The sequence below is a fragment of the Erpetoichthys calabaricus genome, chromosome 4 (assembly GCF_900747795.2).
Source record: "Erpetoichthys calabaricus chromosome 4, fErpCal1.3, whole genome shotgun sequence".
Taxonomy (NCBI): domain Eukaryota; kingdom Metazoa; phylum Chordata; class Cladistia; order Polypteriformes; family Polypteridae; genus Erpetoichthys; species Erpetoichthys calabaricus.
Genome location: NC_041397.2, coordinates 234700042 through 234717959, shown reverse-complemented (window position 1 = coordinate 234717959; position 17918 = coordinate 234700042). Strand labels below are relative to the sequence as shown.

General features: G+C 38.0%; 1 protein-coding gene across 4 annotated transcripts in view; it reads right to left on the bottom strand.

Annotated features, from left to right (window-relative positions):
• cep63 (centrosomal protein 63) overlaps positions 1-16866 on the bottom strand; it is a 52556-nt gene extending 35690 nt beyond the window's left edge. For 2 of the 4 annotated variants that reach the window (XM_028800429.2, XM_028800431.2), the window contains exons 1-3: positions 16497-16863; positions 8715-8780; positions 6735-6906 (exon numbers count right to left, since the gene is read on the bottom strand). In XM_028800429.2, the coding sequence (XP_028656262.1) occupies positions 6735-6906; positions 8715-8780; positions 16497-16504 (246 nt within the window). In that variant the 5' untranslated portion in view covers positions 16505-16863. Of the gene's footprint in view, positions 1-6734; positions 6907-8714; positions 8781-16496 lie in introns of all 4 variants that reach the window. The other 2 variants (XM_028800432.2, XM_028800428.2) reach the window with 2 other exon arrangements.
• Positions 16867-17918: the final 1052 nt, after the last annotated feature.

The window sequence follows — 17918 nt, the reverse complement described above, 5'->3', positions numbered from 1 at the left end:
ATATGTACAGGTCTCAGTAAGGTTATTGACCAGGGAAGGAAATTTTGCTCCACTTCCTGGAATAATGGAAAATGTAAAAGGAAATCAAACTGCTTTAGTAACTTCTAAAGAAACCGAAAAGATGGATAAATGTTTATCCTTAAAAATTAAGCAAGATAAGAACATACAGTATCACAATACAAACAGTGATCTATTCTGCAGTATTTTAATCATTCCGTGTACACAACTCATATATATCAGTATATATATATATATATTTTGTTCAGTATCACAGCACACCATGGGATCATTTCAAACCCTATTATCATCTCCACAATGTTTATCACTCACTTACTTACTCATTCTGCACAAATGAGCTTCACCCGTATGTCTTTGGATTGGGTGAGGAAACCAGAGAGGCCAGGAGAAAACCTATGTATATGAAGAAGAAGCAATAGGCTCTTGACATTATCACATTTGTCAATACCAACAAGATCTCTTATGGACATCTGACAACTTTCTGCTTGTCCATTTCACCAGCAGTTTAGTTTTCTTTAGTTGTAATCTACAATGCTTTGAGTCCATAAAATGTCCTGAAAGCTTAAGTACCAGGCAGTAAACAGTCATTTATAGCTGCATTTCAAAGACTCATAGTGGTATAAAGTGGAAAGTATATCTTGGGTTCAGAGGCCACTTAAGAAAACCTTTTCAAAAGCATTTTAGATACATTTTTCCTAATATATGTTCTGTACACCCTAGCTTATGGGACATACCAAGATTGCAACAATATATTGTGAGAAACACCTATCTTTCCCCTAACTACTAGCCTAAATTTCCACAAGGATGCAAAGCCACCCTTAAAAAGGAGAGGTTGCATGTCATCACTACGGTCTATCAGCTTTCAAGTATGTCATCTGTAACAGCACAACTCAGATATAGAACATGTCACCATTTCATAAAAAGTTCAGAGATTTTCACAAACATGAAAAAGAGAATTGCCCCACAGAAGGCAACATTAATAACATATTGGAAATTCTCAATAAGGATGATCTTGATCCTTTGATAAATTAAGGACGCATATTGAAAGAAAAAATTAGGAAGATAGAGCAACTGTGCAAGAAGTTACAAAAAAAAAAAAAGAATTAAAGGGAGATTGTTTATTGGTATAATCTGGCTAAAGGTATAAAGAGGAACTAAAATTATGAGAAGGAACAACAGCACTGAAGCTCTAGGATCTTTTATTCATAATCAATAGAAAGTAGCATCTGTGAAATCCTAACTTTCTAGAATTCCAATTCTTAGCAAACTCCCAAATACCAATTAGGAAATAAGGCCTCTGAATGAGGAGTACTGGATTCCTACTGGACTTCAAATGAAATAGGCAGTTTGACAAAATTCCTGCCTGAGTGCCACTTAAAAATAAATTGGATATGTCAGATTAAAGAGGAATGATACCAGCAGAAAACAGTAATACCAAGTAGCCACAGATCATTTGCAATGATATAAATATGACTCTGGTCTTCCTACAACATCTGTAACTGCAAATACTTCTGAATTAATTATAACCTACTGTATTTCTGGGCCTAAACTATATGTTTCTTTTGGCATAAACACCTCCCAATCTAGAAAATCTAGATATCTTAGGGCATACTCATGCACACATCACACTACTTTACACCAAGCCAATTTTCAGTTAATAACCTAACACACATATTTGAGATGGCAGAGGAAACAGCATGTAAATAAGTAAAATAATCAAAAAGTATGAAAAAAGTTGACTGTTGTAATATTCAAACAAGGGAAGCTGATCTGGTGCAAGTAAATGATATAATAATTTTTCCAGTATGGCAGTGTTGCTAGCAAGATGGTTTCAAGAAGCTAATCAGTTAGGTTCAAAAAGTGACTATGCAGAGAAAAAACAAGGATCCTACATACAAAATATACTACAGCTAGAATTCACAGAAAACACCACACTAAAATTGTGTCATTATTTTGCATTAAACATCATCTTTCTTGGATTAAAGATATCAAAACTAAGAAAATAGTCTTTTAATTAACCAGATTAAAAAGTGCAGATCTGGCGGCTTGTTAATGCTTTATTTTTAATGTTCAAATGTAACTGTACAGAAGAATTAGCTTACTAGAAAAAAGACCAGAAAAAAAAATGTGCCGAATATTGCCACTTAAAATAACACACAGTCTTTGTGACCACATAATGTCTATGCTTTACATTTAAGAACATGAAGACTATTGCAATTAACATCTTTTAATATTTTACAACTTCATAAGAAATTTGTAGAGGACTACCATATAGTCTTATAATTGTTGTTTAATATAATGTATCAAGTCAACGATAGCAAAGCAAAGATTCTATGGTTAACGAACACGAAGCATTATCATTAATGATCACATCAAGAAGCAATACTCCACTGTGTGTTTGTACTATATATACATACACAGCCTTTACAGCTGAAATCCTGTTACACAGCTTTGAATCAAATGATTGTCACACTTAAATATTACTTAAAATATTCTTTTGTATTTTCTAAAGAAAATTTATTTAGACAAATTACTTTTGAAGTACAGTGATCCCTCGCTATATCGCGCTTTGCCTTTCGCGGCTTCACTCTATCGCGGATTTTATATGTAAGCATATTTAAATATATATCGCGGATTTTTTGCTGGTTCGCGGATTTCTGAGGACAATGGGTCTTTTAATTTCTGGTACATGCTTCCTCAGTTGGTTTGCCCAGTTGATTTCATACAAGGGACGCTATTGGCAGATGGCTGAGAAGCTACCCAACTTACTTTTCTCTTTCTCTCTCTTGCGCTTTCTCTGATCCTGACGTAGGGTGTGTGAGCAGGGGGGCTGTTCGCACACCTAGACGATACGGACGCTCGTCTAAAAATGCTGAAAGATTATCTTCACGTTGCTACCTTCTGTGCAGCTGCTTAGTGAAGCGACATGCTGCACGGTGCTTCGCATACTTAAAAGCTCGAAGGGCACGTATTGATTTTTGCATGTTTGTTTTTCTCTGTCTGTCTCTCTCTCTCTCTCTCCCTGCTCCTGACGGAGGGGGTGTGAGCTGCCGCCTTCAACAGCTTTGTGCCACGGTGCTTCGCATACTTAAAAGTCAAACAGCCCTATTGATTTGTTTGCTTTCTCTGTCTTTATGACAGTCTCTGATCCTGACGCACACTCCTTTGAAGAGGAAGATATGTTTGCATTCTTTTAATTGTGAGACAGAACTGTCATCTCTGTCTTGTCATGGAGCACAGTTTAAACTTTTGAAAAAGAGACAAATGTTTGTTTGCAGTGTTTGAATAACGTTCCTGTCTCTCTACAACCTCCTGTGTTTCTGCGCAAATCTGTGACCCAAGCATGACAATATAAAAATAACCATATAAACATATGGTTTCTACTTCACGGATTTTCTTATTTCGCGGGTGGCTCTGGAACGCAACCCCCGCGATGAAGGAGGGATTACTGTATATGCAAAATGTATTTATGAGTTTTATTTATTATAAACTATTAAACAAACAGGACAAAAACTCTAAAATATAAGTAGGAAAATACAGTAACTAGATCCACAACATTTACAATGTGTTTTTATTTGTTCTTTTTTAAATATTGGAAACTGAGAAGGCTGAAATAAAAACAAAAGAATTTGGATTCAATTTTCGTTTAATAGTTCAAATAACTGTGATTTTCTTGGCTCAACAAAACTCAGTGTTCATGACTCTTTAATAAGACTGGCCCTGGGCAAAAACTGGATAAGGCAGAAACCATTTCTAACCAAGAAGAACCTAGTGTGATTCCCCAGTCCATTTTGGAAAATATTTTATAAACAGATGAGATAATAGAGGAGCTTTTCGGATGACATGAGTCATGGGATGCATGCTGTTAAGCTAATAAAATATCCAAAGTAAGAACATCAGTTTTAAAGTCATAGTTGTAGTAGTATGATGAGGTAAAGATGGTTTGCTTCCTCTGGACCTGGACAATTAACCATAGCAGAAAGACCACTAATTCTTCTCTGTATCAGAATATTGTTAAGGAACATGTCTGGTCTTCCATCTTTGTGCTGAAGCATGTTCGGGTCATGCAGCAAGACAATGATCCAAGATACAAAAGAAAATCCTGATTAAAATGGCTAAAAGGAAACAAAATGTCCTAGGCTGGCCTGCTCAAATTCCTGCCATAAACAAAACAGAGATAATTTGGCAGGACTTGAAATGAACAGTGCTTCTTTAAATCCAAATGATGCTTCTGAAATAAAGCAGTTCTGCAAAGAATGCTAGAGTAAAATTCCTTCACAGCAAAGTAAAAGCCTTATAATGAATTATAAAAGAGCTTGGTTGCACTCATGGCAGCTAAAGTTAGAACAACCATGAAAGGGACAATGACTTTTTCGCACAGTGCCAGTTGGTGTTTTGTTCATTCTATAATTAACACACATTAAAAAAAATTAGATTTTCATTGTAGAGCTGAAAAATTTGTAATAATACGAGGAAAAATTAGGAAGGGGCAGGTATTTAATATAATCAACTTATTACAACAAACATACTATATATTTGAATACTTGGATAAGATTAAACTCTGAAAAAATAAGTTTGTCTACTGAATATATAAAATAATGTAGGAAAGGGAAAGATTTTTAACTCTATTATTAACTAATTATCAGTTTTACCTGTAGCAATGCCAGTGATCAATTAAATAACCTGGTAAGGCTCCTACTTTATTTCTCTAAATTTTCTCTGTACTTTTATCAAGGTAACTAAAGCACTCTTGTTTTACGAAACAGAATACACACAGTTTATTGACAAACACGAGGAGTATAGAAATGTAATAACTGTATATACATTGACATAAAAAAACAGGATGCAAAACAGACAAACACAACACAGAAGAAGCAGGCTGTTTACGCACTATTTTAGAATTCTAATTTATCTTGGCACATTGAAACAGTTTTATGATACCAAGTCTTTGCTGCATGGAGTTGTTACTGTTGTTGCTCCAAGTTCAAGTGATGGATTTTTCTTGCTTTGTATTGTAGGGACGCTCTGAACAATCAGCCATCTGATCTAAAGTGGCCGATTTTCACAACAAAACTCTAAAATCTGTGATCAGTAAATTGCTGATCATAAAACTTTTCGGCATCTGCTTTTCCAAGCTTTACGGTTATTTAGTTACAGCACTCCTTTACACAAGGTATCATGGGAGTTAATGAGCTCAAATGTTCTTGTTACTAACTTCCTGTAAACTGAGAGCAGTAAGTGCATACTTTACTAGAGAGGGAGAGAAGTGCAGAATATTAGCCTTCACATTAAAGATAGTGGAGTAATAAACTGAGGAAAAGGAATAGTAGGAGTCATCCTGTGTAATTATACAGACAAGAAAAGCTACTTCAATGATTTCAAGCTTTTTTATTTTCTCCTTTCGTTAAAATGAGCACTGCTTTTCCGAGTTTGGGTGGTAAATGAGTTTGTGTTAAGTTCAGTAGCTTACTTTTTCAATCAGAAAAAGTTAGATGAAATATTTGAAATTGCTGCATAGTAAATAATGGGCTTGTTAGCTTAACAGAAAAATTTGTTTTTTATTGCAAATGTGTTAAGCATGTTATCTTTCTATCTTCTTGATAAACATCTTCTGATCATTTGATAGATTTGTGATTTTTTAAAGGTTTGTACTATATTTATTATTTGTAAGTAAGTTTATTTATAAAAGCACCTTTCGCAGACAAGAAGTCACAAAATGCTGTACAATAAAATAAAAAAATAAAAAAATTAAGCTAGATTTTGTTTAAGCCTAGAGCAATAATTTCACCTATATGATCCACTGGGACATACAAGGTGTGCAAGCAGTGTCTTTTCAGCTCCAATTCATCACTTATGTAGCGCATTTTTACGCTGATGTAAAGATCAGTTGCCCTACTTGACCACAGGTCTATAGTTGATGAACACTATTGTGGTCTTACTATGTCAGATTCAACTTCACCTTTGTATTTTCTGTACATTTCAGGGATTGCAGTTTGTGAGAATTAACTAAACAAAAGCAACTTATATCTTGTTGGTTAGTTTCAGAAACCTCTTTGCTGCCCACATACAAGGGCAGCAAGTCTTTTGCTAAGTAATATGTGACAGCATCGGTGATGTTATGTCACATTTTCATGGATGGATAGATGGAGAGATCTTTATTTGAACCCCAGGGGAAAGCTGGCTTTTAACAGTAGCTCTGTAAATAAAGAAATGAATAAACACACACTCTGGGCCAAGCACACACCAGAATGACTATAAAGCAAGAAAACTAAAAAGAAAGAAAAGTTCTGATTTGTCTGTCACAGTCAGGCATTATGCAGATGTATTGCTGTTGGTGTAACGGAGCTCCAGTAGTGTATGCTGACCCATTTCTACTGAATAATTCATTGGCTGAAAGTAATCAGTGTTAGTGTGTCAGAGCGAGGATGTGCAACATTGTTCATAATGGCACTCAGTTTTGTTTTAATTCTCTTCTTTGCTACTACATCCAGAGGTTCAGATTGCGTCCTATAACTGAGCTTGCACTTTTAAATAGCTTGTTGATTTGGTAAGCCTCTCTTGAAGTGATGTTACTAGACCAGCACCCCACAGCATAGTAAATTGCAATGGCCAACACAGAGTTACAGAAAATGTGAAGGCTGTAATTTCCCACATGAAAGGAACACACCTTTATATATTTTATATATAAAAGCTCCATCTCAAGCTACAAGGCTTACCTCATGGTTTTTGGCATCAAGAGAGAAGCGTGTGCTAATCAATTCCTTTTCTCGTGCCTCCAGTCGAGCTTCAAGGGTCTGGGTTTGTCTCTCCCATTCTGCTTTCTTCTGATTAACCATAATGTCAATCTGGCGCATAAGCTCTTGCAGTTCAGCTTCGCATCCAGTGACTCTAAAACATAAAAAGAATATTCCAAATATTTCATACATGGAAAGGGACATGAAAAGACAATTACATACCAAAATCACTTTTTTCTTTCAGTTCTTTGCATCTGCATTCTCCAGCCACTTTACTAGGTACATCTGTTCAACTGCTTGTTAATGCAAATATCTAACCAGCCAGTCATATTGATAATGCAAATATAGTCAGCCAATCAAATTGCAGTAATTCAATGCATTTAGGCATGAAGACATTGTCAAGATGACCTAAAGATCAAATCAAGCATCAGAAGGTTGTTGGTACCAGACAGGTTCAACTGAATATTTCAGAAAGTGCTTATCTACAGGGATTTTCACACACAACCATCTCTTGGGTTTTCAGAGAATGGTCCTAAAAAGGGAAAATATCCAGTGAGCAGCAGTTTTCTGGTATAAAATGCCTTGTTGATGCCAGGGGTCAAGGAGAATGGCCAGAGTGGTTCAAGCTGATGGAATTGCAACTGTAACTCAAATAACCACTTGTTACAACTGAGGTATGCAGAAGAGCACCTCTGAACACACAACATGTCAAACCTTGAAGCAGATGGGCTACAGCAAAAGGACACACTGGGTACGACTTATGTCAGCGAAGAACAGGCAACTGTGGCTACAATTCACACAGGCTCACCATAACTGGACAACAGAAGATTGGAAAAACGTCTGGTCTGATGACCCTCGATTTCTGCTGCAACATTTGGATGGTAGGGTCAGAATTTGGCATCAATGACATGAAAGCATGGATCAATCCTGCCTTGTATCAACAGTTCAGGCTGGTGGTTGTGATGCAATGGTGTGGGGGATATATACTTGGCACACTTTGGGCCCCTTAGTACCAATTGCCACAGCCTATCTGAATATTGTTGCTGACCATGCTCTTTCCTTTATGATTGCAGTGTCCCATCTTCTGATGGCTACTTAAAGTAGGATAACGTGCCATACCACAAAGCTAAGATCATCTCAAACTGGTTTCTTGAACATGAGAATGAGTTCACTGTACTCAAATGGTCTCAACAGTCACCAGATCTCATTCCAATCGAGCACCTTTGGGATGCAGTGGAACAGGAGATTCACAAGATGGATGTGCAGCTGACAAATTTGCATCAACTGTGTGATGCTATCATGTCAATAAGGACCAAAAACCCTGAGGAATGTTTCTAGCACCTTGTTGAATCTATATCACAAAGAATTCCAGAAGCTCTGAAGGAAAAAGGGGGCTCAACTCAATTCTAGCAAGGTGTATCTAATAAAGTGGCCAGTGAGTGTACATCTCCACAACAAAAATCTAAACAGGGAATCAATAAATATCAGATTTCTAGCATGAAAAAAATGCTGATTTGAAAGCCAAAAATTATACCACGGTGGTGAACATCTAGGGGCTAATTTCAGCCTAATTTACAACTTGCAACCTAAGTGTAGACATTTCTTTGTTTTTTATTACACACACTCTACCGAACTATTATTTTTCTGTGCATCTGCACTCTATTAATAACTCAGCATTCTGGTAGATGCACACTACCTGAAATACTGTATATTCCTAATTAAGACAGATGCTGGCTGACAGTACAAGGGGGTATTGTGACTACATACCTCAAAGTATAGTCTACTAAAATATGATTCTTTTAAGTATATGTAGTATGGCTTTTTAATATGTGCACATTAAATTAGTGAAAAGAGCTGTATTACATAGTATGCATATTCTCACTCTCTCACTCTCACACTCTCTCTCTCTCTCTCACACACACACACACACGAGCTGTTATGTTGTAAATCAAAATAGCATACCTGGTCTGCTCAGGATGCAGAAACCCCTCCACAATCTGTTCCATGACTGTGTTACCTGTAAAAAAACTGTTAAAGCCAAAACAGTGATTTTGTCAGAATCAGCGGGGTGAGTTGTAAGAGGCCAAACTCATGCTTAGTTACAGTGTCTCAAAAATATATTACGGTCTAGTTTACCTAGTTCCTTCATATTGCCTCTATGCCTGAAAGTCTTTGGATCATTTTACTGTGCCATTTCATAAAAAGCCCTAGGGTATTAATTCATTTCTGCATCAAAGTACCAGTATTTGGTAACTAATTAAACGCTTTCCACATCTAAAATAAGACCAAAGTATGGGGAGAAGACCATTTATATTGTCTTGTGGTTTCCATGGTAACAAGGGTTGGCCAGAACCAGAATGCAAAGAATCACAACTGGGGGATCTTTTGGTCTGTTCAGGTGCTACCATTCTCTCACTATGCAGAAAAAATTGATCCATATTTTAAATATCAGCATTAGTTTACAATTATGTGTGATATTGGTTACATTTTATATATCTTTAACAATATGATATCCATAGGCAAAAGAATTTTAATTTTTATTCAGTTTACAGTGGTTAGCAGTGCTGCCTCACAGCTCAAGTATTTTGGGTCTGAATCTTGGGAGTGAAAATATGTGGGGAACTTATACATTTTACCCATGTCTGAGCTTTTGTATGAGTTCTCTAGTCTTCATCCCATATATACATGCTTTTTAGGTTAACTGACAAATGTTATTACTCCATGCATAAATGGGTTGGGTGCGCCGATGAACTGGAGCCTCATTCAGGGCAGACTTTTACCTTTTCCCATGAAGCCAAGATAGGCCATGTCTCCAAGGTTGTAAAAATAGGCAAGTAAATACAGAAAATGGATGGACAATGTGTGTGTGGCTATGAGGATCCCAATGCCCCAGTGCAGTGACTGGGACACGATGCTGAAAAATTGGTGCCATCCTTCAGATGAGACATAAAACTGTGGTTCTCACTGTGGTCATAAAAGAACCCTTGGTATCTTTCGAAAAGAGTAGGGTGTTCCCCAATATCCTTGCTAAATTACCCACCTCAGCCTGGTCTTTTTAGACCTCCAATCATACAGGTCTCAAACTGATGAACTCTCTCTCACCTCATCACCACCTAACAGGTAATGAATGGGTCATATTGGCACTATTATGACTGCTACACAATGGTGGTGGTTGAAGTGGCTTCCCACAATCTATGTAAAGTGCTTTGAGTAGCTAGAAGAGCGATATATAAATGCAATTATATAGGATTGTTTTTATCATTTCATAGGACCGTGAAATAATAATAAAGATGACGTTCTTTCTGAACTTTTGCCTCATTTGAAAAATGTTAATATATTGCCTTCATGTCAATTGTCAATGTTTTTGAAAGACACTTGCCACCTACCTACCTCACTCCAGAACCATTAGGGGAATGTTTGGTGAATGCTGATTTAGCTAATCAAATACTACTGAAACACTTTCTTCACCAGCTACTACCACAAGACAGGTAGTGTATTTTAAAACACATAGAGTGTTCTTATTTAAAAATATTTATTATCACCTTTCTGCATTACCATCTCCCTTAGTATACTACCTGTCTTTTTCCTGCACGAAAGTATATTGAAACACAAAATCTAATTATAAAATTATACTGTGGCATACAAATCTTTTGCCACACAGAAAATTATGATGACTTTCATGGGGACATGGGGCTTCCAAAGCACAAAGGTTTAAATACTCATACAAACACTAATTTTGAGTTGATCTCCTTCAGTTAAATATGTACAGAAAAATTATTTATTTTGACTTTGGAAAAGTATAATTACAGCATAAGAGTTCACATTAAAAATATTGAATGGATAAATATGTGTATAAACTTTTTGTCATACATAAAACTATGATGATTTTCAAGGGGATTGAATACTTTTGCACACCAATGTATATGATTTATATTGGGTCCTTAAAAAAATGCCTAATTCTGATTAGAGGTATGAAAAGTAAGTATGCTACATAAAAGTTTTTTTTCTTTTTTACCATAGGTAGACATATCAAAATGGGATCTTCATTTAAATAGTATCTACAGATAAAGATTGTGTAACAAAAATAATTGGAAATTAATATTTTGTAGTCCACTGTATAATTTAAATAAACAGAAATGCAAATTTCACACGTGGAAAAAGTATGTATGCCCCTATATTTATAACTACCTCAAATACCTAAAATTAGAATCGGGAGCATCAGGCGCAAAAGATCAGGTTCAAAACATTTAGATCATTTTCCATCCATCCACTATTAGGAAGGATATTCGAGGAACTTGGTCTTATTTAAACTTCAGATATTTAGGTTGGTTTCCTCTTTGCCATTGAAATGTCTATTATCACCATGCCTAGATTGAAACAGCACTCAGAGGGGTTCAGAAAAAAGGGTGTAGATGCTAAGTGACTAGGAATGAATTTAAAAAGATCTCCATACAATTGGAAACTGCCATTCCACTGTCCAGAAGATCACATGCAAGTGGAGAAGACTGCAAATAACTGCCAAGTTGTTCAGACCAGGCCACCCCAGCAAATTTAGCCTAAGTGCAGAATGTAACATGCAGAAGGAAATTCCTAAGAACCCCAGAATTTCATCATGGAACCTACAGATAGCTCTTGCCACTGTTAATGTCAAAGTGGATGAATCTATTGCAAAGAGGCTGCACAAATTAGATCCAAGTGATTGTTTCCTCGTGGCACACCTATTTGCTGTCCAGAAAGAACATCAAGGTATGACTAAAGTTTGGCCATGAACACAAAGACCAGGACTTCTAGAACAATGAGAGTGGGCAGAGGAGCCAAAGATAATTTGCATTTGACCAGAAGAACCTGTTGCCACCTGTAAAGCATGGTGGCCTGGGCAGCACACCATCATAGAATCTACAATGAACACTTCATTTTACCAGAGGGTGCTCGAGGACAATTTGAGGCTAGAAGGTTGAAGCTTATCCGAAAGTGTGCCTTGCAACATGAAAATAACTCTAAACATACCAGTAAATCCACCAAGGAATGGCTGAAAAGGATAGAAAGGAATGAATGGAGAGTTTTGGAATGGCCAAGTCAAAGCTTTGATCTTAATCCCCTTAAGATGGAGTGGAGGGATTTGAAATGGGGTTTGCACAAAAGACACCTCTCAAACACTGCATAGCTGAAAGAATTCAGCATGGAGGAGAGGGGAAAAAAAATTCTTGCAATTTATGTCAGACACTGCTAGACAGTTCTAGGAAATGCCTACTTGAGGTTGTTTCTGCCAAAGAGAGCAATACCAGTTATTAGAGTGAAGGGTGTACTTGCATTTTCCACAGACAGAAAAGGTATATATGTTAATTTTTCTATTGAATCAATGAATGAAAAAATCAAATGTTCATTGTTTTATTTTCCCCAATTGTATCACCTTTATCTTCAGATTCTGGTAAAATGAAGATTAAATCTTGATATATGTCGACACATGTTCAAACAGATAAAACATATAGACTAAAAAGGTTGACAGGGGACACAGCACAACATTGCATACAGTTGTTACATATCTAGAGAATAAAGATTGCTATGCCTGATTGCCGTTTATTGATTATAGCTCGACTTTTAATACTGTGATACCAGCTAAGCTCACCAACAAGTTCCTCTAGGTGTGCCACCTACTCTCTGCAACGGGGTTCTGGACTTTTTAACAGGTCAACCACAGTCAATCAGGCTGGGGAACAACATTTCCAAAACAATACCCATAAATACAGGAACCCCATAAGAATGTGTTTTGAGTCCCATGCTGTACATGCTCTTCACTCATGACTTTCACCTCCCATCATAATGTCAGCATTATTACATTTTTGGACGATACCACTGTCATTGGACCGATTTCTGGGGGTGACAAGTCAGGATGTATGTGGCCAGCCTTGTGAAGTGGCATCAGGACAGGAATCTCTTTCTTAACACCAGTAAAACAAAGGAGATAAATTACTGACAAACGGAAGAAGAGAGGACAGCACCTGCTCTGTACATTGAAGAGACCGAGGTGAAGACAGTGGCCACAACTACAATTTCTTGGCATTAACATCTCTGAGGATCTCGCTTGGATCTATAACATCACAGACCTGGTGGGGAAAGCCGGGCAGCATTAGAACTTTCTGAGAAGGCTTAGAAAGTTTGGAATGCCAAGCACTATCCTCAGCAACTTCCACAGATGCACGATTGACAATACCCTCATCTACTCCATCACAGTCTGGTTTGGGAACAGTACAGCATTGAACCACAAGGCTCTGCAGTGGTTAGAAAAATCAGCGCAAAATATCATTGGAACAACGCTCCTTGCACTAGAAGACATCTATAACACCAGATTTCTCAGGAGGGTCCATAACATTACTAAAGACACAACCCACCCACAACATGAACTGTTGATACTGTTACCATCAAGAAAACACTACAAGAGCGTAGCAGCTAGAACAACAAGGTTGTAAGACGGTTTTCTCCTTTATGCCATCGGGCTTGTAAATAGAACCCCTTAGCACTGCAGGCTACCTCATGTCTGAAGGATGGATGGCTTGGAACACTGCAGATTAATGTCTGGGTCAGAACTCAAACCCAGACACTATGGCTGTCAAAATACTCTGCATGACAACATGCACTTGCATGCCTTTTACTTTTTTTTAACATGTTTTTCAGAATTACTATAAAAACAGTGGTGAAGTGAATGCATGTTACACATCCTCTCTGGTTTTCAGTTGTTTAAGGCTACTTGACTTTCAACAGTAGTTCAACAGTTAATGCTACTTCCTTACAGCCCCTGGGACTTAGGTGCAATTCATGGCCTTATTCCCTAAGTTCCCACAGTTTTCCTGTACTTATTAGGTTGAACAACAAATAAGAATTAGTCAGGCAGCAGCAGGTCTGAACACACCCTCTGAGAACAGTTCTGATATTGAGCTCAACGCATACTAAACTTCTGGAATGAATGAATGAAAAAGGGAAGAAAATGTTTTTATCTATCTAAAAACATACCATAGTTTACATACTGATGTCTACAGTATTTTCTGTTAAACAACTGCAACCAGCTCTGTCTTGGAAACTAGGCTATTGGACGGGGAACACAGACCACTTGAACAAGGACAATAAGGACTGATCAATTGTACTTTAGATTGTATAATTTGATTCTTTGCTACAAGAGGTCCATCATGGCAACAGATATTCTATAACAGTTATGAGTCATTTATTCCTGTAAACTAAGCAGATTTATTTCACATTTAAATCCTATCTAATACAATGAGCAAAACAGAACAATGCTCTTTGCCATGATAAAAATTAGTCACCTCACTGTCAGTTTAAATACTGGATGCAATCAGTAACAATTTTAAAAATTGTTAGTAAAGGAGTGAATTGATTCTCGTAAAAAATAAAATCACTCACCATTGAAAATTTCAAGTTTAAAAATTAATTTTTAATTCAGTTGTTACAGTAGTTCCTAGCAAAGAGTTAATTACTCGAAACATTTCATGTAGCAACAAGATTTTAAATTATTATATTATTAATAATAATAAAGGCTGTCACTAAACCCTTAAAGGAGAATCCCTCTGTTGCCAACAAGGTAGTGCAGGAAAACTATCTAATATATGTTTATTAACTGCAATTTCAACAAAGTGTTGAGTACACAAAAAAGCCCTGTTGAAAAATCATAAATTGACAGTTTCAAATCTTTACTGCATACTATAGTCTCCTAACTGATCAACCTAGCATTACCTTCTTTATGACATTTCTGTGGTGTATTTTATTAAATATATGAAACAAAAGCATGAAGCATCTTTATCCATCTAATTGCATGTGAACTGGTCACCCCAACTGCCACAGTGATGCTGAGGAGGTGACAACAACACTGCACTGAACGTCATAAAATACATGAGAGTCACTGACTTTTTCCTCCCTAGACACACCAACGAAACCCCCAGACTTCCCTTAGCTCAGTCCAGAGGCCCAGATCAAAGTTCTGCTGGGGGAGAACTAAGATTGTGTAATACTGCTTGTCCAGTACCACACTCGAAACATATTGGCGACACCAGAACCACAGAAATGGTTCCATCAGTTGGGTAGTTCTTTAACTACTGCAACAAAATATAAAGTAACAACTGAACAAAACATGTATATTTACTTTACTGTAAATACCATTTACTTTATAAATCTTGTTTGTGTTATTTATTTTCAGTTCTGCTTTGCAAATATGAATAAAAGTTTACCAGCTCAACAAATTTCATTTCACTTGAATTTGAATCTGTCAGTGGGACACCTAGGATAGTAATATTACTTATACTGATATAGTGCTTTACATAGACAGTGAGGAACCACTTCAACCACCACCACCAATTTATATACAGCAGCCATTTTTACTCCAGTATGCTCATGTCACATTAGATATTAGGTGGTGAAGGGATGAGGAAGATAGTTAGCTAATAAAGGACAAGGGGGAATTACAGAACAGCCTGGTCATGATGGGCAATTTAGTTTTCTCTTAACTATAGTAGTAGAGTGTTGTACTATGTTAGCCATCTTGCCCCAAGAAAGAGGCCGAGCTGCCTCAAAAGCTTGCATATTGTAATCTTTTTAGCTAGCAAATAAAAGCTGTCATTTTTCTTGACTTCTCATTGTTTACTCTTTTAGAAAGATGCCCAGGGATCTTTCATAACCACAAGCAGTCAGGACTTTAATGCCTCATCCAAAAGATGGCACCAGTTTTTACATTACAATGTCTCAGTCACTACACTGGGGAATTGGGATCCACACACAGGGGAAGTGTCCCTTGATGGTCTCACCAACAACTGTTCCAGATGATAATTCAGGAGCTTCTCTACAAACAAGCAGGCAGCACCAAAGTAAAATCTAAGACCCTCCACAGACCAAAATGGAACCTGGGCACAACTGAAGCCCTTCCACAGACCATCAGAAGCACCCAGACATAATGGGAGACTGTCCACAAACTATCAGGGGCACCCAGACAGTGGGAGACCATCCACAGATCACCAGAGGCACCCAGACACAGTGGGAGACTGTCCACAGATCATCAGGGGCAACCAGACATAGTGGGAGACTGTCCACAGACTATCAGGGGCACCTAGAAAGTGGGAGACCATCCACAGATCACCTGAGGCACCCAGACACAGTGGGAGACCGTGCACTGATCACCTGAGGCACCCAGACACAGTGCGAGACCGCCCACAGCCATCTGGGCACAGAAGGCGTCCCTCTACGGGATATCCCGAGTACCCGGGGTGAGCTGGGTTCCCTTCACTGGGTATCGGTGGATTCAGGCACAGTAAGAGCTCCTAAAACAAAGAGTCTGGGGCACCCGGACGGAGTAGGACTCTGTTCTCAGGGTATAATTCGGTATTCAAGCAGAACGGGTGCTCCCTCCACAGCCTGGCATCCTAAGTGAAGCCAAAGCCGCAGAAAGACGATCAGACAACGGCCAAGCAGTGCAGTAAACCCGCCGTCAGCAGTCACAAAGCACTCGGTGACAGTGTCGCTTAGTTTGCTGAATTGTGGGTTGGCCTTCTACAGAAGGGACGGCTTTAACCAGAGTAAGCCGTGGCTGCTCTACGGACTGCGACCCCTCCTCCGATCTAAAATGCTACTCTGAACGCATGTCGTGTGTAGCTCCTCGACTTGTAATAAAATATCCGTGAATCAAATACATGCTGTAACCTTAGAATGCGAAAGGGGAAAAAAGGTGGCGAGCCACCGCGCACTTACCCGTCCATTCACTGCCTTGTGTCGCGCGGCTGTGTGCGTTGGTGGGGGCGCGGCTGCCGCTTTTACTTGCCTCGTTTGTTGTTTAAGCCTTCCCGCGTAGGCCTGCTGCTTTGGCGCCGCAGCTACATTAGGACAAAGCAGCGGTGTGGGGTGAGGCCAAACGGCCGCTAGAGGGAGACTTAGCGCGGCTGCGAGAAACACGGCGGCCTGATTCACGCGGCAGGCCTTTAGGGCTCACAGAAAACGCAACGGCTCCTCGGAAACGGTGCGCCTCATTTTAGTATGTGTCTGGTATTTACATATTCAGATTATATGCATTGATCATTCACGTATTTGCATATTCCACAACACCATCGTTCTGTTGTTTCATTAAATTAGGCAATCAGTAAATACCACTGGACTTATCTAAACCTTCTTAAGAAAGATGTGATGTATATTATTTTATGGTCAGGTGGAGCTGGAGTGAAATCTGACAGTGTTAGGTGTAAGTAAGGAATCATCCCTGGATGGGATACCCATGAATTCCAAAACCAAGTTAAGACTGAGACAAGTGTTTGATTGTAGAAAATTCGCACCAAGTCTCACAGTAAAAGTGTATTGCATGTAAATATTTATATGGTTGTTTAGCCAACTGTGAATAAGTAGAGTGTCATGGTAGTACAATGACTAGCATTGTTATCTGCCAGATCCAGCACCGTGAGTTTGAAACCCACACTTGTTTGTTGTCTATGTGGACTCTGTATGTCATTCTCACGTCTTTGTAATTTTTTCAGTCTTACCACCAGGAGAAGGAGCCTATCCTTCTGACACTAGGCACAACAACCCTGGATAGAGTGCCTGCCCATTAAGTCCAATTTATACTCTGAAATTGAGCAAATGTATTTGAGAAAATTACTTTAATTCATTTTTCAACAACTGGCCTCCTTACAGAGCTGCTTCCAACACTGAACATTTTGCTGCCCTATACATTTAACTTCCTGTCGACCTGACTAGGCTGAATTGTCTGTTGAAGATGGATGGGAAAAGCGCAAGTGCTTTACAAAAGTTTATTTCTCAAAACGTTATACAAAGATTTGTTATTTTAATTTTTGAAGGTGAAGATATGTAAAGAAAAAAAGTAATGTGACTTAGATCAGGGATTCTTTTAGTTTTTGTGCTGGGGAAATTGCATTGCTACAGGTTTTCATTCATTCCTTTTACTTAAGTAGCTGTCACCAGTTCCTACCACTAACCAAACTCTAATGTTGTATTTTAAGTTTTTGAACAAACTTAAGACATACAGATGTTAAGACCTATGCTACCTGAGGCCGCTAGTGTTTTTTTTCATTTTGATTCAGCCCTCTTAAGAGTACTTACCTTGAATTGTTTTTAAATGATTTATTTAGCATAACAAAATATTTTATAAAGGGACATGTTGTACAT